The 27,005-nt window shown below is 48.7% G+C and overlaps 1 protein-coding gene across 2 annotated transcripts; it reads right to left on the bottom strand.

The window, feature by feature from the left end:
* Positions 1-25,901, bottom strand: TWIST2 (twist family bHLH transcription factor 2). Of its 2 annotated transcripts, XR_002002007.2 has the most exons (3): positions 25,109-25,901; positions 5,221-5,354; positions 1-812 (listed from the first exon to the last, which is right to left on the bottom strand). XR_002002007.2 is itself a non-coding variant. In XM_015633952.3 (2 exons), the coding sequence occupies exon 1, from the start codon at positions 25,618-25,620 to the stop codon at positions 25,138-25,140; it is 483 nt and encodes a 160-aa protein (XP_015489438.1). In that variant the 5' UTR covers positions 25,621-25,901; the 3' UTR covers positions 1-812; positions 25,109-25,137. The 2 variants fall into 2 exon arrangements, 1 of the variants encoding a protein (XP_015489438.1); XM_015633952.3 differs by lacking the exon at positions 5,221-5,354.
* Positions 25,902-27,005: the final 1,104 nt, after the last annotated feature.

The raw sequence follows: 27,005 nt of genomic DNA, 5'->3' as shown, positions 1-27,005 counted from the left end.
TAGCTGCATGACATCTTTATTTTTACTGGCAAGAGAAGCAGTATACACAGCGACATTGCAGTCTCTTAGCTCGTTAAAAATATCTCAATAAATAAAACAAATAAGCAACATATACACTGGAACAGAAAATGAAAACAAAACAAAACAATATAAAAAAAAAATAAAAAAAAAATAAAAAAAGGGGGAAGGGGATGAGCGGTAGCAAATCATGGAGCAATAAGGGAAGGATGGCAGAGTGTGGAGGGCAGTCTGTGATCCAGGCTGTACTTGAAACAAATCATGGAGGGAGCTAGGGGCATGGTGGGGTTTTTTTCCTTCCTTTCCTTTTTTTTGCTGAGAGCCTTGGTCCAGTTTTGCTGTACAAGAAATGGGGTTTGGAATTTAAAAAAAACAAAATAAAAAAGAAGAATGCAGTTAAGGGGTAGTAAAAGTCAAACCCAAAGATGCCTCATAAACGTGTTCCTGAATTAAGAGAGTTTCCAGAAAAAAATAAAAATAAAAAAATAAAATAAAAAATTAGCCATAAAACACCAAACGCACAGACAGACAAAAAATCCCAACAACAATGAACAACCAGGAATGTTGCTTCTCCTTCTCTCTTTGGTCAGTCGTTCTGGGGAGAGATGTTGCAAAGTCTCAGCCCCTTCTCTTTGGTGCTGTTTTGCTGCTCAGTCTAAAATGCTCCGCAAGAGTTCAGAGCGAGGGAGGTCAAGAGGGGTCTTTTGGACCAGTTTTCTTGAGGTTTTTAAGGTTTCAGAAGCTACAAACTTGGATATATCCCAATTCCACTTCAGTCGCAGACACTGGACAGTCTGGAGAAGGAAAAACCAAAAAGAAAAGAGAAAAAAAAATAAATACACCGAATGCAGGGTATCTTTGTGAGATAGGTTGTGTGGGAAGGGTTTTTTCCCTCCAAATCCAGGTTATGGTTCAGTGCCATGTGTTGAATCCTGACCCTGGTTCCAGCACTGTGGATTTAATCCAGGCACTGGGCAAGATCCAGTGTGCCAGGAGCAAGTGGAAGCACAATTCCTTAGACTTTTGGATAGACAGCCTAAATTTGGAGTCTGGTAATGTCACAGCCTGGTTTGCACTGGAGTTTAAAATGGTGAATCCATAGGCAGCAGCAATGTCTTCCTCAAAACTGAATCCTGGAATGGTTTGGGTTGGAAAGGACCTTAAAGCTCATCCCATTCCACCCCCTGCCATAGGCAGGGACACCTTCCACGGTCCCAGGCTGCTCCAACCTGGCATGGAACACTTCCAGGAAAAGGGTGAACTCTGTGGGACAAGCTCCATGACCCAGCACAGCCCATGGGATGCCCCGTCCTGCTGGGGCAGGGATGACTTTGTGGGCAAGGTGCTGCTCCTGCCCTCAGCAAAGCCACCTCAGCTCAGATATCAAAAAGCAGATATAATTATTTCCTCCCACTGAGGAAAGCTTCCATTTAGCTGATTTCCTTTCCTTTCCCTTTCCAAGTTATTAATTATCTAATTACAACCACATTCTGCAGACCAGCTCAGGGACTTGTCAGGCTGCCCAGGACCACTTAGGAAAGCTCCACCTCTCCCGGTGGTTTGGGGATGCCCACGTCTGACAGATGACAGGCTGACCCTTTCCCCATCCAGGGAGGGCTCCAGGAAAGGAAAATAAAACCCATGTGGAACAGGAAGATACCATGGAGAAAATTGCTGATTTTTTTCTTTTTTTAAAAAATTTTTTTCCAGCAGAAGAAAGGGGTGGAGGATGGTCACAGGAGGTTTTGCTGTGCCCTGCTCTTCTCTGAATGTGGCTGACATGAAAAGGAGGTAAAAACCAAATAAAAAGCTGGTCTAGTTCCAGGGATTTTTTTAAAATCCCACCCAAGAGTGGAGAGCTCAGCACAAAGCTGCTCCCAGGGCAGAGCTGATGCCTTTAACCCTGGCTGAGACCCCCTGCTCTGGCTGCTGCTGCCCTGAGGCCTCTCCTTCCCACTGGTTCTCTCTGCTTTCCAGCTCCAGCTGGAGAACTGGGAATTTCACAGCAGTTCCATGCTAACAGGCTGATTTTCTTCCCTCTTATGGTGATGGCCTACCCTGTGGTAGGATCGTGGATTTTCCAGAGCTCTGGGATGGCCCTGCCACACTCCATCTCATGCTAGTTCCATGGAACTGGATTGGCTTTTTTGAGGTACCTTTCAATCCAAACTGTGCTGTGATTCTGTGAAATTACACTCTGAAATCAGGCTCCAAATCTGGCTTGTGATCCTGTCAGTTTGGGTACTGCGGGGAAAGAAAGGGCTGAGGAAGAGGGAGAATGCCCCTAAAACCTCTGTGGGCCATCCAAGCTGGCCTTGCACACTTCCAGGGACGGGAGCTGCTTTCTCCTGGGATTTCTCAGGGATTCCCAAGCATCTCTCTGGCTTTAGCACAGAACACAGTGATGCAAGGCCACAGTGCAGACCCAGCGCAGCTTCCTCTCTCTCAGGCCTCGCTGATCCATTTTTCCTGCTTCAAAAGCATTTCCCAGCCCAGGAGTGTTCCCTGTGGATATCACAGGAGCAGAGAGCTGCTGGCCTGATGGAAAGTGGCAGCAAGAGCACGGCCCTGGTTGCAGGAAATTTTGCAACAAGTCCCCCAGGCTTTTGCTTATATAGGATTGGGGTGGGTTTGGTTACAAAAGGATTGAAATAATTTCAATGACATGGCTGAGAGTGCAAATGAAATGTGAAATGCAGGAAAACTGTTGGAGTTTGATATTTTATTTTTTTTTTTTTTGGTTTTGGCAGGTTTTGCTGTTTTGTTTTGCTTTTTAAATGGTAGTTTTTCCACCTTTTTTTTAAAGTTGAGGGTGTAGAAAAAAGCCCTGTCCCCCTTCTCTGTTTTCTCACCCTACATCCCAGACACATTTTAGGGTGAATGGAGAAGGAGAAATACCATATGGAGTTGCTGCTTCTTGGAGGTAAGGCCTGAACAAGATGGGACAGAGCAAACACGTCAAGGTGAGGAAAACGTGGCATTCACAGAATGCCAGAATGGTTTGGGTTGGGAGGGATCATAAAGTTCATCCTGTTCCACCCCTGCCATGGGCAGGGACACCTTCCACTATCCCAGATTGCTCCAAGCCCCATCCTTAAATGCTTCCAGAGGTCCAGGGGCAGCCACAGCTTCTCTGGGCACCCTGTGCCAGGGCCTGCCCACCCTCAGAGTGAGGAATTTTCTTCCTCACTGAATCTCTCCTCTTTTTAATGTAAAAAACTATTCTGGAATAGTCCTGCCTAAGGACATAGCTTTAAGCAATGTTGGGTTACAGCACAAAAGGCGATGCTCCTACTTTAGAAAATCACTAAAACCCCTTTCCTGAGCTCAGGCACCATCATTCCCACGTGTTTTAGGAGTAACTCCTCTAAAAATCCCTGTGGCATGGAATGAACAAAATATCCATGGTCAGGTTTGGCCACTTTTCCTCCAGGTATTCTGTGGGGTGTAATCTGCTCAAAAACCTCCCAAAACTTTTGGTGCTTGAGCTCAACATTTTCCATGCCCAATGGTGATTCCTTATTCTTGCCATTGTTTTTGTTTTCTGGGCAAAAAAAAAGCCCAGCTGTTTCAGGGTATGGGAGAGTGGGAAGCAGCCAGTGCTCCAAAATTGCTGATGGCATCCCCATGACTGGGAGGATCACTGCTGAAGGGATGTTCCCAAATTATTTCATGGAGTTTTCAGCTGTCCCTGCAGCCAAAATTGATGGTAGCCACTTCACAGAGTGGTTTGGGCTGGAAGGGACCTTAAAGCTCTTCCCATTCCGTGGGCAGGGACACTTTCTATCAGACCAGGTCGCTCAGAGCCCCGTCCAATCTGGCCTTGTTTAAATGTAAATCGCTCAAATTTGTTTAAATTTAAGCTTGTTTAATTTAAATATAAACTGTTTTAATTCAAGCTGTCCTTGTTTAAATGTAAAACCTTTTTGTGATTTGGATGGTACAAAAAGCAAAAAAAAAAAACCCAAAAAACCCTCACACCTTAAAAACAGCAGAATCCCCTGGATTTTTGGGGGGTGTTACCAGGAAAGGATAAACCCGGCAGAAATCCCTTGATTTCCATGAGCCAGGAAAGGAGGGAGCCCTGGAAAAGACAGCAGGGCCGGGCTGCAAGGCTCCAGAGGGGAGGAAGCAGCAGAGAAGGGAATTCAGATAGTTGTGTTCCTGCGAGGGGGGAGAGAGGGCCAAAATCAGATCTCATGCTGTGGGTAGGGACAGACTGAAACCAGATCCCCTGGCTCGGGCTGTGCTGCCTCTGCTGCTAGGAACCCTTATCAACCCTCTGCTCTTGAAGTCTCCCAGATGAAGGGAAAGCCACAATTATGTGCATCTTACAGCTGGGAAACCATTTCAAAACACATCCCTGGCTCAGGGTTCATTCCTGAGCCACAGGGGCCCCCTCGGACCCTTCCCCAGCCTCCCTCTGAGTCAGCCCTGCCTTTCCAGAGCTTGGGGGATTTATCTGCCCGTGGCTGGTTGGAGCTGAAACATCCTCCCTGTGTCCTGCAGTATGTTATCAGGAGCAGTTTGATGGGTATGTGGCATGAGGAAATGGAGACTGAAGCCTTCTCTGCTCTCCCTGAGGCTGTTTCTCCCCCTCCAGAGCCTCTGGTGCATCACTGAGGAAGGCCCATGGTTTGCTGACACCTCGCTCTCTGGGCAAAACAGAGGATCCTAAAGAGATGATGCCAAGGGGAGAGCCCTGGTCCTTCCTGCCTGGATCTGCTCCCAGCTATTGGAGCAGGATGGAGCATGGCCTCAAGGCAGGGGACAGGACAGAAAGCTCCAGCTGTGAGTGCTTCTCTCATATATTGTCAGAAATTACTCTGTAATTTTGCTTTAAATATTTTTTTCCCTTACACAGCTGCAGAAAGGGTTATTGGTGCCCATAGAATCCCAGAATGGTTTGGGTGGGAAGGGACCTTAAAGCCCATCTCACTCCACCCCCTGCCATGGGCAGTGACAGTTTCCACTATTCCAGGTTGCTCCAAACCCCATCCAACCCGGCTTTGAATGGAAACAACCCCTCAAGAAGAGGGGGGTGCTCGCCAAGGAGAGGAATTCAATGGCTTCTACCTGGGGGCTCGACAACTTTCCATAGGAAAACTTGTCCTTTGGGGTCCAAAACACCTAGAAAGAGCCAATTATTCAACATTTCAAGTTGTAGCCGAGCTAAAATCGGTCTTGTGGGGCTGTGCTCACCACAGGGAGGAGAAGGGAATGCTGAAAAGTGAAGCTGCTGGGATGCTCAGAGTTGCTCTGGTAGGTTCTGCCTCCCTGCAGCAAAATTTGGGCAGTCAGGAATGTTTGCCCCAAGGTGCTGTGTCTCTCCTTCACTGGAAAATTAAAACAAATATAAAAACAGCTTTAAACCAACATTTAAAAAAAAAATAAATAAAAAAGAGCTGGTGGCAGCTGGAGAAGGAGGAGGAGGAAGGTTTGTGGGAGCCCCTTGTTGAAACCTTGGCAGCACATCACTGGAATGGCAGCCTGGAATTGCCGAGGGGTGGAAGCCACTAATGAGCAGTCGGAGCAGGGAAAAGCAGTGCCCGGTGCTCAGGAGCTGGGGAGAACCATGGGAGCTGCACGTCTCATGGAACCAGCACAGAGGGATGCCAGCAACATCTCCTGAGCCAGGGACTGGGGGCAAAGAGGAGCAGGAGGTGGCCCCCACCAGCTCTCCTGGCTAGCAGAGCTCGTCATCGCTTTCTTTGGCTCAAATCCACTCCCACACACAAGGCACAGGAGAAAGGTGTGGAACAAAGTGGGGAAAAGGCAGGGAATGAGGTGTCCTCCTAGTGCAGCTCCAGGGAAATACCCAGGGCTGGCGAAAAGAGCCTGCACAGACAGAGATATATCCCAAAAAAGCAGCTCTGAGGCTCTTACCAAGGGAGAGAGCAGCCACACCCCACCTTCCTCTGCCTCCTGAGTCCCATATCCCACGGCCTTCTCGGACCCAGGGGCTCCAGCTGCCAGAGCACTGGTGATTCTGGGCAGGCACTGCCTGAAATGCACACCCCAAACGGGGCCAAAGCAGTGGGAATGGCTGGAAATCAGGGAAGGAGGATGGGGTTGTCACAGGTGGTCCGGGGGAATTCGATTTAATTTAATTTAGGACAAAGCTGGCACTCACTGGGACATGGTCTCTGGTGCCTGTCAGCCTCTGCAGGGATAACCACAACTGAGGGCTGTGAGAACACCTCCTGCCTCCACCCCATTTTAGGGGAGCAGATATCATTGGCCAAAGGGAAACCTTTCCTCCTTCCCCTCGGTGCTCCTGCCAAAATAATACAAATTCTAGGAAAGACACCTTCTCTAAAAATAAACATATACATCTGTGCCTTTCTTCTTTTTCCAAGGGAGCTCTGTGGGTCTCAGCTGCCGCTCAGCCAGCAACTCCTCTGCTCTCAGAGTTTTCCTGTGTGCAGCTGCAGTTCCCAAACCTCAGCAGCAGCATCATCCCTGTGGGATGCTTGCTCTGGGATTTTCCTACCCCACGGATGAGACTTTTGCTACCTGTTTCCCCAATTTACCTGTTCCTGCATACATTAAATACTTTGGGAGCGAGTGTGGCCATACCTGTGGCTGAGCACAAGGAGGAACAGCCTCAGCTTTTTTCATCAGTGCAGCACAAAAGCTCTGTAGTAACCTCTACTCCTAGGAGTAAGGCAGGGGAGGGATGACAACCATCCACTATGACTGACTCAGCTGCATGAATTAACGCCAGTGGAATTAATAACAACAAACCGTCCCTGTTTTAAAAGCATCGAGGGTTTAAACTCCTTCTTTCAAATAAAATTAAAATGGAAAAACAAACAAAAAAAATTTGGGCCACCCACCAAAAAGCAGAGACATAAAATCCACGGAATTCTGCAGGCTCCTGGGAACAATCCACAGGACAGGTATGACTGCCCCGGGAACTCAGGGTGCTTTTTCATGTCCTTGACAAATAGCAGCTGAGACACCTGCGGGCCAGATGTGCACAGCTGTACGTGTGCTGCTGCCCATCAGTCCTCGGCTCCCACCCTGCTCCAGATGCTGGCCCTCACAAACACAGCTTGGAAGGCTGGGCTGGAGCAAGGGAACTGTGAGCCCAGGCATTTTCCTCTTCCCAGGAGTCTCCTCCGCACGAAAAGCTGAGCCCTCAGAGTCCCCCTGGCCTGCAGGATGCAAATTCGGGGCAGAGACCCTCAGGGGAAATTTGGGGAGAGACATTGGCATCCCATAGCTGTGAATTTTTAATGCCCCTACATGAGTGATGTGGTGGGGGAGGCACCACCCCCTCTGTGTTCCAGACCCAAAAACCCATCAGCACCCACCTTGGAACCCGTGTATCCTGGTGTTTATCACAGTTTTGCCATCTCTCCATGGGCACACATGTAAAGGATTTGAGATTTTCCTGCAGGAAGTATGGCACTTGTGCCTACAACTCTGGGGAGCAAAATCCTGCCTGTCCTGAGTTAGTCTCGGAGATGATTGCTGAAAAAAGATCCTTTTCCCATGGCATCTGATGTAGGAATGAAGCTGTGTTTGCTCCTCAAAACTGCCAAAGAAATGCTGGGGCAGCTTCCCTGAAGCATGGATGGATCTAATCCTGTTTCTGCACTTATGGATCCTCACAGAGCACCACAAAAAGCCCTCAGTGTGAAGAAGCCAGAAAAATTCCCCATCTCCCTGCTTGCTGTGCTCAATGCCCAGGTTTTGGATCCCCATCCCAGGTGACATTCCCAGATGTCTGCAGGAGAAAGGATGCTACTGTGGCATCTTCCCCCCAGTATAAGGCACACCCTACAGGTCCCTGCATTCCTCAATCCCAATTTCCTGGCCCCATCCTCAATGTTTCCCACTTGGCAGGTGCTGTTCCTTGTTCCTCGATAACCACCCAGGCTCTGAGCAATGGAGGTGATTCAGCCCCAGGACTTTGGGAAGGGATTGTGCCCAGCCAGGTCCCCATCTGGGATTAATCAGCACGGCTTCCTTCAAGTCAAGGGGCCAAATTCTCACTTGGAATAAACTGGCTTAACCCTGCTGCAGTCAATAAAGGCCCTCTGATCTTTTTTTTCATGGCAAGAATCACTCAACTTCTTAAAATACCTGGGATTAGAGGATGTTGCCCCCATGAGGGGGAGTTATATTTTATATGACAAACAATCCTGCCAGGGGAGGAAGGAGTTCTTGGCATGCAGTGAGCCACTCTGGATTTTGTGGGGCTGGGGTCATTGGGGTTGGAGATTTTGGCACCCTGGGAATGGTGACAGTGACTTGGAATTTGAATAGGTGTGATAGACCTGACTTGCCCTGCATTCCTTACCTCCTCCTGCCCCGGGCTCTTTCTCTCCTTTTTCCTTGGCCTGGCAGCTACATCAGCGTGACACAAAATCCACCTCTCTCCTCAGCCCCACGTTTCTTCCAGCCTTTAATGCGAGTACCACACAGTACAGTTGTTTTCCTAAACTTGATGGCTGCTGCCTTCCACGCAGATGGTGCTGCCCATGCTTAAAAATCACAGAACACCCTGTTTAAACCACGTTTAAAACCCTTAAACCAGGCTTCTTAAACCAAGCCCTCTGGACTTCAGCTTCAGCTCTTTAAGGTACTGAGCCCGTTCCCTGCCCTGGTGTTTATAATCAGCTCTACCCCTCTCTTTCCTCTTCCTCCTCCTTCTCCTCTCTTTGCCAGCTGCTTCCCAAGGCTGCCTCTGCTTCCTTGGGGGGTCCTGTGCAGGGCCAGGGGTTGGACTTGATGCAGGCAACAGCAGAGGGGCTGTGAATCTCCCTAAGGGCTGGTCAGGGTGGGGATATTTTATCTTTATTTCTTTGGCTTTGTATGCTGCCATCCTCCTCCAGCAGCATGGTCAGCTCATCCCCCCAGTCCCTGTCCAGGCTCTGACTGTCCATGAATCATTTTTCCAAGACTCCCAGGAGCAGCATCACTGCCTTGGACCCGGTGTGGGGCTGGCCAGCTGCTTTATGGGCTTCCCTGAAATTGCTCTGTGGGTCATGCTGGGCAGGCAAGCCACGGGGAACTGGACAGGGAGCCAGATCTTACTCACGAGATCCTTCATTTCCAGCCTGGATAGCCCAGGGAGCTTCCCAACCCTCTGCTCTGCTCCAAAAGCCTCTGCTCCAGTAAATGAACACCCTGAGGGCTTTAATTCCCGAAGCAATGACTGACTAATGATGTCTAAAATCTTGTTTAATTCTGCTTGCTGTCTGTGCCACTGCTCCGTGTTCCTTTCCTATCAATAAATTATCCCCCTCAGAGCTCCTGTGTCACCTTTTCATGGCACTTCTGGATTTTATGGCTTCACGAGAGGTAAAATAAAGTTATCACTCCCTCACTGCTGTTTCTCAAAGGGGAACAAACAGCCTCGCTCCAGCAAGTTCGAATTTTCGGAGGACGAAGCGCGCAGAGATGCAATCTCTCTGCTCCAGGAGCAAACAAGTCGGCTGGTCTGTGTTCAGCGGAGGATGTAATCACATGTGGAATATTTAAATTTAGCACATGCTCTGCTGACTCAGAGCAGCCCAGCCAGCAACTCCCAGGAACATGATTTGCGAGCAGCACGCACTCAGCAGTCTCAGGAGAAGAAAAAAAATAAAATAAAAAATAAAAAAAGCCCCGGAAAATCGGTTTCCACGGTCTTTTCCAGCCTGTCATGCTGCAAAAGGGCAGACGTGTGTTTTCCTGTCTGCAGTTGTCAGGTTTTTGGGGTTTGGGTGATTAAACGAACGGGTTAAGCGTTCGCTTTCGGGCGGGCGAGCGCGGCTGACTCAGCTCAGCAGCAGCTGGCTGGTCTTGTTTAGGTTTGCCAGCTGCAAAAGCTGGACTTGTTTGAACCTCAGCAAGTGACCCCTGCGAGGTTCCCGCTGGGATAAAAACCTGTGGCACTGATGCAATCCCCGCTCTGGGGGGAGCGGGAGGAGCTCTCCTCAGCATCTGCTCCCAACAAAGGATTTTGGCAGCGCTGCTCCTCTCTGGGTACCACAATGGGCAGAACTGAGCCGAGCTGGAGCTCCTGGGATCCAGCAGCTTGATCAGGAGTCACCCATGGGCTGCTCTGCTCAGGTTTACAGCTCAGGAAACCTCGAAATGGTCTGGGTTGGGAGGAACCTTTGAAGGTCACCCAATCCAACACCTTCCTCTAGACCGGGTTGTGCGAGCCCCATCCAAGCTGGCCTCGGGTGTTTCCAGGGCTGAAGGGAATTTCTGGTTGGTGCTGAGCAGCTTTTTCTGCTCTGTACAACCGAGTTTTACACGTGGTTTATACTTGCAGTACAAGATGTTTAAGTTTTGTGCTCCCCAGGTTAAACCAGCGTGTGGTGTGTGGAGAGAGGCTGGGTGTTACCTTTGGTGACTGGAGGAGTGGTTTAGAGGCTCATGAGGGAGTCAGGTTGAAGGCAGGGAGAGAACAGGGAAGCTTGGATCTGTCTGTGGCTAGAGAAATGTGTTCATGCTTCTGCACACAGCAGACAGATCATCAGTGATGCCAGATTCAATTAAATATCTGGGTGTGGAGGATGTCTGGGATGACTTAATTTAAGAAATTTTCACTCCTCTGTGTGCTTTTTACCCAATAAAAATGATTTGGTTTTCTTTTGAACTCTCTAGTTGCCCTTCTTACACAGGCACAGATGGGCCTCATGGTTCCATAAAATCACAGAATGATTTGGGCTGGAAGGGACCTTAAACCTCATCTTGTTCTACCCCCTGCATGGGCAGGGACACTCTGCTATCCCAGGCTGCTCCAAGCCCCATCCAGCCTGGCCTTGGACACTTCCAGGGATGGAGAAGGTCTGTATCTGTATGTGCACTGCACACTTACCTCAGCACTTCCCCATCAGCAAATATTGCTGTGAATGTACCCACAGAAATTCAGATTAAAAGTTCCCTAAAAGCAGCAGTGATTGAAATCAACACAAATAAATGAGATTATTTTCCCTGAAGCTGGCAGAAGAAATGCTGGGCCACTCTCCCCTCCTGGAAGTGCACGGATGCACCCGACAGGAAACTTAACCTGACATCCCACACGGTTTGGCTGAACAAAGTGATCTCTGCCCTCTCCGTACTTATTTATATTTTCAGTTGACTGCATAATCTGGCCCTCTAGAAAGTCCCTTCAGGAGGTCACACAGCTGAAATAATAGCTAATGAATTTGTAAAAAAATTATTTCAGACTTATTAAATGCTTGCTTCCTTCCCTTCCAAGTGTTCTATGCTGCTCCCAAGCCAGGTAGGGCTGGAATAAGGAGCCTGGCAGAACTGTGCCAGCTCCAGACACTGCAGGAGAACTGCTGGCATTACCTTTCCTTCCAGAGATATCCTCATTCTGCTCCCACCTCCTCACTTGGCTGTTCCACCTCTGCTTTTGGGATGGCCCTAAGGCCAGGGGATGAGGCTCTTGGACTTCTCCAGTGTTGCACCATCCAAATGATTTCCATCTCCACTCTGTTAGTTTGGGTTGGAAGGGACCTTAAAGATCTTTGAGTGTGAAAAGACCTGAGTCCATTCCTTCCTGGTTACAGAAGCCAGGCTCTGACTGCAGGAATTGGTGATTTGGATCTGCTCTGAGGGGATCTGCTCCCCTTTTCCATGGGTGCCAAGATCCTCCTGTGTTTATGGGCTCGGGACACGGGGCTGAATTTCTGGGGACTCACTACCGGCCCCCTTGATGAGATTCAGCCAAGTCATGTTGTTGGCTGACCAAAGAATGCCTGTGGGATTTTCCCTCTGGGATTTTCCTTCCTGGGAAGAGGAGCTGAGGCCTAGTCCAGGGACCAGACATGGAGACAGCCCAGGACATGTGGGAACAGCTCTGAACCAACTTGTGCCTTCACTTGGACTTGAGCTGTGTATTCCAAACTTGGCAATGCTGCTTCATCCTGACTTGTGCTGCTCTTGTGTGTTAGGGATTTTTGTTTTTCCAAGAGACCCATAAAGTAACTAAATGATAAAGGCCACTGGATATGAGTTTAGGCTGGAATTCCCGAAAGGATCAAAAAAACTTGGTGTCTTTCAAAAAACTCCCAGCTCTGGAGGGGCACTTAATCTCTTTGGCTTCAGTCTGCTCATCATCAACTTGATCAGATTATTAATTTAATTAATTGGTTAATGTAGTACTTTTAATAGGGAAAATTTCCAGCCTCTGTGTTTTAGGTGGAAAAGCTTGAGCACATAATCTTTGAGTTCTAAACTAGCAAAAATGAGCTTAAAATACATCTTCTGGAATCCTGTCTCAGTTCATGTCTGATTAGGGCTGGAAATTGCCTTGGAATGGGGAGGAACTGGAGGAAAATTACTCCAAGAGGTATTTGGGCCTGAATTATCCATCAGCACTACTCAGGCAGTTTTTCCTGCCCTGAGTTTTACATCTGTGTGCTGACCAGAACAGTGACTTTTATTTTTATTTAAAGCATCCCCATCCCTACAAAAACCTCTGGTGGTTTGAGAACCACGGCTATGCCGATTTAAATCAAGCCTAAATATTTAAGGCGAGCCTGATTTATGCTGGAACTGCTTGCTCATCAGCTTTCCCTTTAATCAGTGGAGTTGTTGGGACTCTCCAGCCCCCCTTGGTCACTTTGCAGGATCCTGCTGGAACCGGAGGCCTCGGGATGGCTCCGGCCCAAGTGACCTCCTCGGGATCCTGGTGCAGAATTCTCCTGGTGGTACCCTGAGATCAGCAGATGCTGGCCTTTCTCTCAACTCCCACTCAGTGCCTCAAATCCCAGGGAAAGCTCTCCTTCCGCTGCTACACCCTCTGCTTTGAAGACAAAAGATGATTCAACAAGATATTTGAAGGGGGGGGGGGTGGGGTGGGTTGGATGGTTCAGCTGCCTTCCAAAACTCACAGGGCTTTCCAAAGCTGGAATCAGGACGTTTCCAAAGCTGGAATCAAGACATTTCTATGCACATCCAGCCCTCTCCAGAGCTGCCCTGGCACTGAGGCATGGCAAGACCAGTAGCAAAGTTAATTCTCCCATTTGCAATTCTTCTCCCAGCCCTTCCCCAGTTAGGCTGAGGTGTCCTTTGCTTCCCAAAAGCCCTCCAAAAAACCAGCCTGTGGATAAATTATTTGGGATCGTGATGGATGTGATGAGCCTATGCAACTCCAAGGAGAGCCTGGGTGCACCAACTGGGTGCCTGTGGAACCAGAGTCATGCTATTGGTATTTTATTTTATTCATGGCACAGCCTCTCTCTGCTTGTTTGGGAAGTTATTCCCCGCCTTTGCTGCCTGGAGCAGATCCCAGAGAGCAGCACAGCCTGCTCTCTTCATTATCTGCCCCACTGATACCTCTTTTTTATTCTTCCCCTCCCTCCTTAGGTCACTTGCTTTGGGTCACTTTATTCTCAGTACTGACCCCACCGCAGGGTTTTCCAGCTTTGTTGCTTCTGTGACCCAGGAGGGATGTTTTGCTCTCATTTATTAGTTTTTCTGGCCAGAATACAAGAGGTTAAACACTTAGGAGAAGCTTATTCTGTATTTACAGCCGAGGTAGGTTTCTAAATCAACAGTAGGTCGTGCATTGGAGTGACTCAGAGAGCTGCTTAACCTTTTTCCTTCCGTTTTTGTCCCTCTCCAAATCTGAGGCACAGCAACATCTGCAATTCAGATCTCTGAAATAAGAAGCTGTGAAAGGAATAGAATGGGCTGAATGTAAAGCCAGCCTGCTGGCAAGGTCCTACCTTCTGGGGAGGTGGCAAGGTGGGCATTGCAAGCGTTAGTATTTGCTTTTTGGTGGGGAAACTGAGGCACCCACCGTCCACCAGCCATAATTGCAGGGCAAGGTGGTTTTAGAGCATGATGGAGATGAGCCCAGGGTGGGCAGTGGGTGCAAGGAGAGCAAAACCTACCACTGCTACCCCATCAAATGGTCACAGGAGAGATGTCTCCTCTCCATTAGCCCAGAGGCGCTGGTGGGAAGCATCCCCAACAAGGCACTTTTGCTGCCTGCCAAAACCAGTGGGAGACAGGCTGGAGCTGACCAGAGCAGATGGGAGCAAGCTGGGGGCTCCTTCCTTGCCCATCACCTCCTCAATTTGCTGCACTTCAAACCCCCTTTAATCAGCGCAGAGTGACAGACCGACACCCCCCCCCCCCCTTTCTTTCTCAGCAGCAAAGCAGGCCCAAGACATTTCCACCCCCAAATCACAACCAAACCCCTGCATTTCCCCTACCCAGCAGCATTTGGCCACTCTCTCCTAAGGAATCCATTCTGATTCTGGGGTCTGTCCCTCTCCTCTGAGAGCACCTCAGCTGAGGTGCTGCAGGAGCCCTGTGGACACAGCATCTCTCTGGGCTCCAGCTGCTTCTCATGCACCCCAACCTTTGGATCTGGATTTGGATTAATCACATAGAGAAACACAGCAGAGAAATGAACTGTTTTTTTTTTTAAAAAGAGGTTTTCTATCAGAAAGGCAGCTGTGACTGCAGGGTGGAAGCACCTCCGGTGCCACACTCTGACCTTATATTAAATAACCTAGGAGTCTGCTCTCCTGATGATCACTGACATGGGACGTGCCCAACACAAAATTTAGTCCCTCTATTTCTTGGGCAGTGAGACAGCTCCTGGCTGCTCCCAGATATTCCATGTGCTCCCCGTTGGATGCACAGGAGATGTTCCCCTCGGACGCAGCCCCAGCCCCACCTGATTCTTTATTTCATGCAGTTTACCCTGCCCTCTAGTGCCAGCAGGTGCTGAGTCAGCAGCTCCTGTGGTTTTCCACCTTTTCCATCTCCCAGCCTGGGAATCTGCTGCTGCTGGGGCTGCCAGGGTGGGGAGAGATGAAGAGGCCTGGCCAGAAGTGTTTGTGCACAGCCCATGGGATGTGTGGGGAATGGGCACCTCGGTGCAGCTTTGGGACTGCTTGGAAGGACCTTTCGGAGATGTTTGCAAGGAAAATGAGCTTTGTGAGGGAAGTGGGAATACACGTGGCAGTGCCAAGGGAGGCTTTGGAGGCCAGGAGGTTGTTTCAGTGAAGATTTCATTTTAAAATGAAATCTTCAGGCCTGGGACATGCTTGGAAAAGCAGGGTGTAGGGTAACACCTGGAGATAGATCTCTTGCTTTTTTCTTGAAGGACAAGGGGCATAAATCTTCTGTTTAAGAAGGCATCTGAGAGCCTTTTGTCACCCTCTCTGCTGGGAGGGGAGGCTCCCCCAGCCATGGCCTGGGGTCCGCAGGCATGTCAGTGCTCCCCAAATCTCCTCCAAGCCCATCACATCTCCTCCCCTCCTTCTGGTGTCACCCTCCTGCTATTTTGAAGAGCCCAGCAGACCAAAGCTTTAGAATTCTGGAGTGCAGGACCACCCTCTGGAGCCGGTGCCGGGCTGGGTGTCCCTCCAGCCCGCCGCAGCTTTTGCACAATTTCCTGGGTTATTTCAAGCTGTCGGGAAGGTCCAGCCATGCATGGGAGGGGCAGACAGGGCCTTGGTACACAGTGAAAATGGAAAAACAGCCTTGGATATGTCTCCTCCTCCCCTGTCCCCTTGTCTTGTATCCAAAATTGGGGAAAAGAGAGGAGGAACACCAGAACAACACGCCAGGCCTGTGAGGTGACCCCTGGTTTTGCTGTGCTGAAGGCAGTGGAGCTGTTAGGGTGGGTTTGTTTCTTTAAGGTGTCTCCCAGAGGCAGGATCAGCCAAATGCGATGTGGCAGCTCTGGTAACTCCTCTTGGCTTTCAGCACAGCCCTCGCTGATCACACAACTTGCTAGTGAAGAAGGTACAGCTGTCCAGGCCTTGGCAGGCATCCCCACCCTCCGCTCGCTGCCAAATCCTCGCTGGCTTTTTCATAAAAATTCTTAAGTTTCCTAAGAGAATGCAAATGGATCAGCCTCATCTGCCTCCCAGCCCCATCCAATGCCTCCTGGACCTGCTGGAGTGAAGCCTGGTGTCCCTGCATCCTCCGTGGTGCTGGGATGTTGGCAGCCAGGGAGAGGGAGAGCCCAGATTGCAGGGCTCCTGTCCTGCTCTCAGGGGCTGGGCTGGGGACCAGGTTTAAGGGTTGGGGTCCCAGCAGTGCCTGCACAGGCCTGGAGCTGTGATTGGGAGTGGTTTGGTGTTCCTGGCTTGGGCATTCCCAGCTGATGTGGGAGAAGGGAACCAGCTGGAAGAAGGGGTAAAGGCAAGCTCACCACTGGGGCCAGCAACTCTCCTGAGTTCTTCCCTGGTTGCATCTCATTATCCCAGCTCCAAGTACCGTGCTCCCAAATTGCCTCAGCAGCCAGAACCCCTGAAAAGTTTTAGGCATTAATTCCTGGCCCAGGCTCCCTGTGACAGCTCCAGAAAACCTTCATCTCCTCCTCTCCCTCTTTCAGAAACGACCCAAACCTCCCTGGTTTTGGAATGTTTTAGCCCTGTGTGCAATTTTAAGGATGTGCCTGAGCTACAGAGAAGCTGCAAGGCAGCCTGAGCAGTGCAGTGGATGAGTAATTCAAGGCAGGGGGAAGGGGTGGGGGGAGCCTATGGATTTCCTCTCTAGAAAGAGCTTTTGGATCTTCAAACAACACAAATGTGGCTGTAGCTGTGTGAGAGAGAGGCTGTGCAGTAGCACTTCAGCGAAAGATTAAGGAAAAACAGCACTGAGGGACAAAAATACATTTCACAGCTGGTGAAATGATGGCATTAGGAAATAGCTCTGAACGTGCTCTAAACGGGAGGTTTCTTTTCTGGAGGAGCAGGGATGAGTGGGCAGATCTAAAAATTATCCTTGGGACTTGTGCACGTACCTTGGGCATTGTAGTGGGCATGGAAAACTCTCTAATTGCAGCTGAAAGTGAGCCAGTGATGCATGTATGAGAACAATAAGCTAGTATGAAAAAGGGGGACACAGATTTGCAGTCTGCAAATGTATCTAAGGCCAGGTGTTTTTCTCTCTGATGCTGACATGATTATCCTGGAAAATCATGATTTTTGATTTTGATTCCGTGAACTGATTCTGACATTATTAGCATGAAAAATCTTACAATTCCATGCATATGCACAGCTAAGGAATAGCTACAATTTTCAAAGCCATGTCTGTTTTCGTCAGCAGCTTTAAAATATTTACCTTTTTCCACTCATTGAGAGTGAAAGTACTGCCTGGTTTTCAAAACAACAGCACTCAGGAGGAAAACTTCCGGATCGACTCGGTCCTACTGAAAATCAGCCTGTTCTGAACTCCCAATTCCGTACCCTCAGCCCTCTGGGAGCATGGCATTGCCCTGAGGGTGCCTGGAACTGTATTTTTGGTGTGACAGGGTCTTTTTCAGGTGCTTTCCACTACCAATTTCCCTGGCATGAACAGCGAAAGCGGTGGTGAGTTATTCCTTTGCGCACGTTATAACAGGAAATATTCATCATTGTTTGATTTTAAAGTTTCCAAGGGAATTACTGGAAAGGGATCTCTGATCTCCCCTGTTCATGAGCAGGAATTTAATTTGATTTAAACAGTTCAAAAACCTGAACCTCTTCTCAGTCCCAAAACCCAAGTGCAAACTCATCACATCACGATGGAGTTGAGAACGTGGCCGCTCCGCTGTCCTCCAGCTCCCTTCCAACAGCAAAATTTCAGCCCCATCTGGTACAAAATAGATAATTTAGTGTTGGCAATCCCAGAGATCTCCTAAACAGCCCCTTTCGTGGCTGGGGATGGAAAAGCCCTTGTAAAATGTCAGGTTGTTCTGTGCACAAACCCCCACGGAAGCTGGAAGGGAGATTTGGCGATTGCGGAGCCGCGTCTGGAGCGTCACGCTCGCAATTGCTGCGGCAAAAAGGGCTTGGTGCTATCAGAAATTTTCTGGGCTCATCAGGCAAAATAATTAAATAAAATAAATTAAAATATGCAGGATAGCCATCTTATCCAATGTGCAAAATTACAAGTTAACATGCTGCGTGCAAAGCACTTTTTAAAAAACCCAGTGTTATCTCATCCGGCCTGTTTTTACCATGTAGTTTTATGCCCTGGTTTCTCACTGGGAAATTTCCATGGGGGTGATTCCCTGGTATTTCCAGAGGCGCTGCCATGGGTGAAAATGCTCTGCTTCCATGCAGAGGCTCAGTTCCTGCCACCCACCCCATGCTCTGGAGCCCAATGATGGGTGAGCTCACCTCTGTGTGTTTGGGGAAGGAAAGATTCAAACTCACAAGAACTGGCAAAAAAGTTCCTGTGGGATGAATTTCGGGGGTTGTGGCGTGGAGGTGGTGCTGGCCATCCTGGTGGGATGCAGATGAGAAGGACGAGGAAGCAGGTGCTCAGCTGGGACAAACTGAAAACCCATTTTCCCCATCCAAAGCCCTTTGATTAACGGGTCCTTAATAAGTTTCATCCCATCTCTGTCCCAGCCATATTCAGGGTGGGATTTTTGTGCTGCAGGGCAGTTCCTGACAGCATCTGTGGGTGATAGCTGGCACAGGGGTTCCTGGTGAGCCCAGGTGGGTTTTTTTGCAGATGGATTAAACTAGAAACTCCTTTCTTGTCCTTAACCAAAAAAGGTTTATCCTCAGTTACCAATGCCAAGTTGTTTGCTGGGAAGCATCTCCCCGTTTGCCTTCCTCCTGAGTCCACAATTTTATTTGTTTTATTCCTTACATTTCTGAACTTCCCCCTCCCAGACAGCAATTCTTCTTAAGGAGCCACAGCACATGGAGAAATTTCACCATGATGTGTGTAAAATTTGCCATGAGGGTCAGCCTGAAATGTACATTTTTGTGTCTCTGGCAGGTTAATTTTTTAGAGGAGCCTGGTTTTGGGGACAATGGTGTGGATGCCTTGGGGAATCCCCCCAGCCATCCAAAATACTGTTTTTTTTATGAAAGCTTCTCACTGGCTCCATCCCACCCTACTAAATTTTCCAAGTTGGATGAACTAATTATTTTTAATAGGAAGCTCAGCCGTGATTCCCCCATTTCAGCAGAGTAATTTGGTTTATTTACATTTAAGCACAAACATATGATTTTTAAAGGAGGCCTGAACAGCCAAAACCGAGGGCATAATCAGATAAATGACTGCATGAGGATTTTTGGTGGCTGAACTTACCCAAAACCCAATTCATGCATTTTACAGCATGTGTTTGGCAGGTCTAATATCTCTTAAGGAAATGCTTTTTGGGGGTGGCAGCTAACAAAGCAAAACTATCTTTTTAGGAATTCAATTAAAGCTAGGCCTGGCTCACTGGACCTCTTCCAGTAAATATATATAAAGCTGAACCCGTAGACATCTGTCTCTTCTCTCACCCCCACCTCCTCCTTTTTCTGTTCTCCAAGATGTGGTTGAAAGGTGGAGAGGAGACGGGAGGAAGAGGAGGGACCGTCGCTCACCGTAGAGTGCAGGGCACAAGGGTTATTTTCTGTTTTGGTGTCTGACCACTTTTGTGATCTAGGGGAGAGCGGATCTGCCTCCATCCCATCCCTTGCCGAAACACAGGTGTAAAAAAATTAAAAAAAAAAAAAAATTAAGAATCTCAAGGCACATAATTATAGCAAAGAGAGGTTGGATCCAGGGGGATCCCAGTCCATGGGCACTTCCAGACACCCCGTGGCTGCAGGTTTGGGAATGAAGTATCCATGCTGCCTTTCCGGTGCTCCTTTCAGAGTATTAGATCCACACACCTTTTCCACCCAAAGGGCTCAGGCCACGGGGAGAGCCACTCGGAGAAGTCAGGGAACAAAACAGGAGAATTCAGGGATCTAATGGCCACTTTGAGCCCTCTGATATCAACAGGGCTCAGGAGTTGTTGCTTATTTGGGAGCTGTCTTTTTTATGGGAATGGTAACCAACCTCCCTGTCCCATTTGCACCCTCCTCCTGCAAGGAACCTGTCTCCAAATTCTTGATGCTGCTTCCCTTCAAGTGATAAAGAGTCCGTGTGTGTCCCCCCCCCACCCCGTCCCCTGTCTCCCCAGTTCCCAAGGGAAAACCTTCCTTACTGCTAAACACTGAAAACCTGGCTCTGGGTGGCAGATCACAAATAAAATTCCAAGAGGGATCCTCCATTTTACCCCCAATTCCCCCCTCTAAGGCAGGAGGAGAAGCACGTCCCGAAGAGCTCCCAGAACCCTGATTCCCACGTCTTTGCTGCACCGCTGGCAGGAGAAGGACAAGGATTTGGGGCTGGGGGGACTGGCTGGGCCTGGTGTGGAAGTGGTTAAAGGGATGGGTCTGAGGGCAAGGGCTGCCTTGCCTTGATTTATGGGCTGGCTGAGTTAATTTGCTCTTTGTGTGTGATTAGTTGCTGTTGCTGAATGGTCATCTTCCACAACTACAAATCTAATTAATGCCGGGATGCCAAGTGTTGGTTTGGTGTTTTGTTGTTTGTGGGGGTTTTTTTGTTTTGTTTTTGTTTTTTAGGTTTTTTTTTTTAAATCCCTGGAAAATATTTCTACTGTCTTAATATTTGAGAACTGATCATTAATTAGTATGAGTCTGCTAATAGCCAGCTGGATGGTTTCTTGGTTCTCCTCACTTCCAGATTTGCCTGGAGAAGGGTCTCGGGAGCCGTGGTGACTCTCCAAGCAGCCCACCAATGTGTCTGCTGGGATCGGCAGCTTGCAAGGAGCAATCTGCTTTTTTTCTCCCCCACTTCCCAATTTTCTGCAAAACCTGGGGAGAGGGGTAAAACAGCTCCCCGAAATATCTGCTTTCCCCAGCCAGCTGTAATTCCTTGGCAGCATTTCCAGCTCGCTCTGCGTTTCGGGGTTCTGGTGCCGTCCCTTTCCATGTCCACGGCCCCATCAAACCTTTCCCGCAGCTCTCCAGCTAAGACATAAATTCTGGAGGTTTTGAGCTCGGAGATTTCAAAGTCGCGCTGAAGCACATGGAAATGATTCTCAGGGCTACGGCTATAAAAATAATTGTATTGCCAGGGGAAAGGGTGACATGAGATGTCCCCAAAAGAGATCTCGGCTGTGGTTACAGGATCTGTCCCGACCCTGTAAGAGCCCGCTGTGATCACCCCGGCTCATTTATCACCGCTACCTATAACCACAGGAAAAAAACCCCGAAAAACAAGGTAGGAAGGAATCGTGAGAGGAGGCTGCTCAGATAGAAGCGTTTCAATCTCCCCCTTTGTTTTAATGAGAATTGAAAATTAGGCTTTGAAAATGAGGGCCGCTCTGCAGAGCTGAGCGGAGTGAGGGTGACTAATTTGGAGACAAATTAGGTCTACTTAGCCGGAATGTCTGCCTCGATTGTTCCCTTAATGACCCTTCAACGCACATCTCTCCCGATAGGACTTTTACCGCAGCTCTGCCTCCAGCAGATTAAGTAATAACATGTTTTTACCACTTTTCTAAGCGCTCCTTCGGACCCGATCCAGCATTTTCCCTCCGCCATGCGTGTCTCCAGCCCTTCCTGATGGGTAATTCATTTATTTGCGTCTAGCCCCTGGCAGATTTGTCTCTTTGCACGTCTCCTTCTCCGGAGCATTTCCCTTGCACCTTCTTTTTCAAAGATCCCTGAGCCTGAGAGGTTTTTGGCCGACTTGCAGCGTGTTTGGTGTCTGCTGGGTAACAGATTTATCCTTTCCCAAGGAAAGACGTGAACGTAAACAGAGGATCCAAAATGCATTTTGCTGGGCTTTTTAAATGCACTGAGATGAAACCCCCACTCCTCCCCACCGCTACAAGGCTATTAATGTAAATACCAAACTTTACAATCCTTCCTGTCAAGGAAACTTATTTACATTTTTTGAAGGATGCGTATAAAAAAAACCCGGGGCTTTTGGGACAAAAAAAGGGCTTCGTTCCAGTGTCACTACACCCCCAGTTAACTGTGCTGCTCTCTATACACTATAGAATTAGGTTTTGTTCCCAGGGCCAGCAGAGATAACATCTGTTTGCTTCTTTAAGGAGAAAATGAAATAGGATGCTGGTGTTCTATACTGGAAACAGCCCTTTAAATCTGAAGGGGTGATGGCATGAGGGCTGTGGATTGAACTCATGCCTTAAACATGGTTTCTCCAGCAAGGAAAAGGTGGGAAAAGGGGCTCCCAGAGCCAGTTCCAGCCCAGGGGATGCGAAGGGCTCGTTCCCAGTGAGTGGGAAGGAGCAGCAGGCTGCTCATACTGGTGCGGGGCTCAGGACTGTGCTGTCCTTTGCGCTTTGCTGCCGGTCCTGCCATCCCAGCTGGACAGGCTTGTTCCCTGCTAAAAGGAATATCAGCAAATGTACTGTCTTGGTTTTTTTTTTCCCTGATTTGTTCTTTTCAGTTCAGAGCCATTTTAGAACACTTTGAAGGCAAAAGGAAAAAGTGGCTGCAAGGGGAGGGGTGCAGGTGCCAGCAGTGAGGATGGGGAGATTTTGGGGGGAGGAAGGCTCAGCTGAAACATCCCACTGCAGTCCTAGAGGTGCAAAAGCTGCGCCTGTTTCTCCTGCAACTCCCGGAGCCAGTCAGTTGTCTGGAATTCCATGGAGCAGAGCAGGAAAAGCTCTCGTGGCCAGGGAAGCGAGCAGCAGCGACCTGCTGGCGCTCGCAGGGGCCAGGTGGCATTTTCCCAGTTCCCAAGGCTCTGATTTTCTAATCAAACAGCTCCTCTGATTTCTGTTTTGCTTGCAGCCAGAGGGGAGTGAGCATCCCTCCGAGAAGAAAACCTTTCCTTGCTTCTCTCTCCCCAAAACCTTGGGAAAGGGGAGGATGGCAGCTCAGCCTGAGCAGCGCTCGCCCCACGTTTGCAGTTCCTACTCCCTAGGAAAGGCAGGAGCTGATCCCAAACCCACAGGGCAACTTTTTATGGATTTTTTGTCCATTGAGGCAGCACAGGCTGCTCCCCTCTCACCCGTGAAAAGTCCCACCACCCAACTAAACTCGCCTGTTTTCAAGGGGTTCCTGAGGACCTAGTTGTAGTTTTATTTTTATTTTCTGGCAGCCATAATTTCTGTCACCATAAACGATAGAATTTGACACCGCACCGCACCAGGCCATTTGTCAACAACCTTTTCAACAGTCCAACCACACGTGTGTTCCTGCACAACACAGGCACAGGGAGAGGTGGAAAGTTTGGGATCTTCCTCTGCAAGAACCACCTCGGAGCACTGGGTTGGAAATTGGGTTACGGCTAAGGAGCCGAATTCCAATTTATTCCAAATCAAACCAAAACGTGCCGGGGTTTGGTTCTGCATGGTGATTTTTCCATTATATCCTCACCTTTCTGGGCGATAGGGACAATCCGAGCACCTACCTATAAAGTCTGCATCATCAGAGCAATGTTATTAATAATTTAAGCAACAAGGAGTATAAAACATGGTTTAAAAAAGGCAGGTTTTTTCCCATGTGCGAGGAGTGGTGGTGTTTTAGATAGCAGATTTCCAACCATCCTTGGCTAATAGCAACACATCATTTGGGAAACAACAGAATCAATGCATTGTTCCAGCCCAGCACTTTCCTATTCAGCCAATCTAAACTGCTGAAGAAATATGTGCTGGGGACATTTTACATCTGGTTTTGACAAGAAGCCTGGGTTTTTGTGTGGGTTTTTTTTTTTAAATCTGTTTGCTGCAGTTTTTAAACCCAGATTAGCATGGGAAAAGGCTCTCTGTTTTATAAACGGAGGGTTTAGCTTTTGAAAAACTCATTCAGTCTTGGATTTTTGCAGTTGAAATCGGGGCACTATGTGCAAAATATAAGAATGCCAGTGATGGCCATAAACCCCACAACGACAGTGTTACTTATTTAAATAAAGCTAAACAACAGGCAGCTCGTGCTAAAGGTAGAATGGGTAGAATAACTAATTTTGAGACTTTTTTCATGCTTTGGGGAATCACTTGAATAGCTTAATTCCAGCACCAAAGTGCAAATTCCAAACCATTTCAGGATGCAAGTGAAACATTTACATCTAAAATGGTTCTACATCTGCTTCCCACCACTAGTAAGCCATGCTTTCACATTTTTCAGCTCTTTGAACTGAGGCAGTGCAGTTGCATCGAGTTTTTGCCTGAATTTTATTTATTCAAACGGGCCATTCACTGCTGACCAAACAAAGATGGATTTGCCTCTTTAAACAAGCCCAGCCAATGGGCTGGGATAAACTTTCCTCTTCAATTCTGCACATGATAAAATTATTTCATTTTTACATCACAAGGGTGGCAGGGAAAAATGTCCCTTCAGAGTGTTTGCTTGGTGGAATGGGCTCGTGGGCTCTGTTTTATGTACGGAGCCCCAGAGAGTGCCCAGCCAGACCCAAACTCCGGCTGACACAACGCAGAGCCACTCTGCTTAATTAGCTGGAGATGAGGGTGTTATTAAAAGGCTTTTTCCCCCTTCCTTTCTGACTGTTTATTCCTCCCTCCCCAAGGCAGCTGAAGAGGAAGTAGTTTTCTGCTAATGGAAAGCGACAAGGAAGGGTTTGGTGAGGAGAGTAAATAAGAAACTGCACCTAATGCCAGCCACTGTTCTACCGTCACTTTGGGGAAGGGAAACTGGACAAACCCAAAAATTTAGCAGAGTTTCTCCCGTGTCTGTTTGCTTTTTGCTGTGCGAGGGGGAAGGGACAGAGCCCAGGACTGCAGCCGACATCTGCTGCTCATTTCTTTTAAGAGAAGCACAACCTGGGGCGAACCCATCGCCAAGCCCCATGTGGGTCCTGCCGACCCCCTGGCCCCCCAGCTGGGAGGGGATGTGGCCACCACGGGGCTCAGCACTGGGGATTTTGGGGTGCAGACACCCATGGAGCGGGGCAGCAGCTGTTTTGGATCCCCTTGTCAGCCTGTTGTGGCCATCACCTTTTCCTCTCTGAGCCCTGCTCCGAAGCAGCGCTTTCTGGCAAATCTCACACGGTGACGGCTTTCCTCTCTGTCCCTCATCATCCAGCTCTCAACACCAGCCCCCTCTTACTCCCCATTCCCACAGAGCAAAAGCATGCTGATTATTATTTTTCACCCTCCCCCCCCAAAAAAATAAAATCAATTGGGGTATATCTCATTTTTGCCCTCCTGGAAGCTTCATTTATTTAGATTTCCTCCAGCACCGGGAGAGCGGGAGGAACTGGATGTGTCTGCTCTGCCCTCCAGGTCAGTGACCCCAAACCCATCAGCACCCCCAGCATTCCACAAAGGGCAAAGGGAAGGAAACAGACCCAGGAGAAGTCATCCAGGAGAAGAGAAACGGGTACCTACCCCTTGGGCTGGCCCGGCCCGGGCGGTCGCTAGTGGGAGGCCGACATGGACCACGCTCCCTCCATCCTCCACACGGAGAAGGCATAACTGAGCCTCTCATGAGCCACGTAACTGCAGCTCGTCATCTTACTGTCCATCTCGTCGCTCTGTAGCACCTGGTAGAGGAAGTCTATGTACCGCGCCGCCAGCTTGAGCGTCTGGATTTTACTCAGTTTGTCAGAGGGCAGCGTGGGGATGATTTTCCTCAGGGCGGCAAAAGCTTCGTTGAGCGACTGAGTCCTCTGCCTCTCTCTGACGTTGGCCAGGATCCTCTGACTCTGCAGTTCTTCGTAAGATTGGGAGCTGGGACTGGACTTCTTCCCCCTCTTCCCTGGGTTGGGGCTGCCATCTTCGCTGGACTTCTTACTGTATCTTCTCTTCCTGCCAAATCTCTTTGGCTGCCTTTCCAGCTCCTCTTCACTGGTCCCCAAGCTATCCACAGGGGAAACAGGAGAACTGGAGCTTTCTTCCATGCTTTCTGCAAGAAGGGGAGGGGAAGAGCCTTTCCCCCCCTCCTTATGTTATGTGAGTGTGTGTGTGTCTTAAATGTGCTTTAAATTCCTGAGACAGATCCTTTGGAAAAACAGGAGGACTCTTTTTTTCTTTTTTTTTCCTTTTTTTTTTTTTTTTTGCTGACCAAACGTTTTCCAGGTTGCTTGAAGGGCTCTTATTTCAAGGACCGAGGTTGTGTAAAAAAACTGAGGTCTTGGAGAGAGGAAGTTATTCTAACTTTTTGGAAACTTTAGCTGAGCTCAGTTGCTAAATAGTTGTCAGAAGTGAGGGAGGTGCGGGGCTCCCTCCTGATTGGCCGGCCAGGTCGGTGGGAGGAAGGCTTTTCCCCTGCTAAACTTTCACAGTTTTATGTTACACTTAACTAAAATCTTGGGAATGCACCTCGAATCGAAGATAGCTGGTGAACGCCACCCCCCGCCCCGGGTATGCTGGATTTGCAGCACCCCCCCAGGATACCCCCCCCCCCCCCTGGGGTTTTTGGGGTGCTGCCCAGGGTCCCGCTCCCAGCAGAGGTTCCGTGCCCAGGTCGGGGTGCAGAGGGAGCTCTCCAAGCACGAGAGTGTGCCCCATTCTCATGGAACGGGGCCCTGTTCTCCAGCCCCCCGTGCTGGGGGTGCTGCAGGGATGGGGTGAGGATCTGCCTCCCCATCCCACAGGGACACCTTGGAGCGGCAGAACTTCCCTGGGACACGCTAAGCCGTGGGAATGGTGGAGATTTGGGGGCAGGGGGGACAAACCCCGACTTGTGGGGGACATGTCTTTGGGCTTGTTTCCTCCTGGACAAACCCAAAATATCGATCATTTGGAAAGCAGCTAATAGTTTGTGGAAAAACCCCTGGAGAGGCAACACTGGCCATGCACTGACATTTTCTCCCCATTTCCCCCCTTCCATTAAAAGCTAAACAGTACATTTTAGGGAATCAGCAGCCAAGGTAGGTAGGAGGACAATTTTCCTCCTTCAGAATATCCTGCTGCTGAATTTGTGGAATCCCAGCATACAAAAACTGCGAGAGCAGGATTTTTGATCTATCCAACAGAAGACAACAGGTCTCCTTTTTCCTCTCCATCATACCGTAGGGGGAAATGTGGGAAAACTCTGCTGGCTTCTGTGGAGCTAAGGCAGAGAAAAATCAGATTTGAACCTCTGATTTCAGTCACAGCCCAAATTGCAGGAACAGATGCATTCCTGAGCGGCAAAGATCATGTTTTCAAAATAGATCAGGGAAATAAAATAAAATAAAATAAAATAAAATAAAATAAAATAAAATAAAATAAAATAAAATAAAATAAAATAAAATATAATAATAATAATAATGATAATAATGATAATAATGATAATGATAAT

The sequence above is a fragment of the Parus major genome, chromosome 7 (genome assembly GCF_001522545.3).
Source record: "Parus major isolate Abel chromosome 7, Parus_major1.1, whole genome shotgun sequence".
Taxonomy (NCBI): Eukaryota; Metazoa; Chordata; class Aves; order Passeriformes; family Paridae; genus Parus; species Parus major.
Note: the sequence above shows the minus strand (reverse complement) of the source record. Positions and strands in the feature narration are given on the sequence as shown.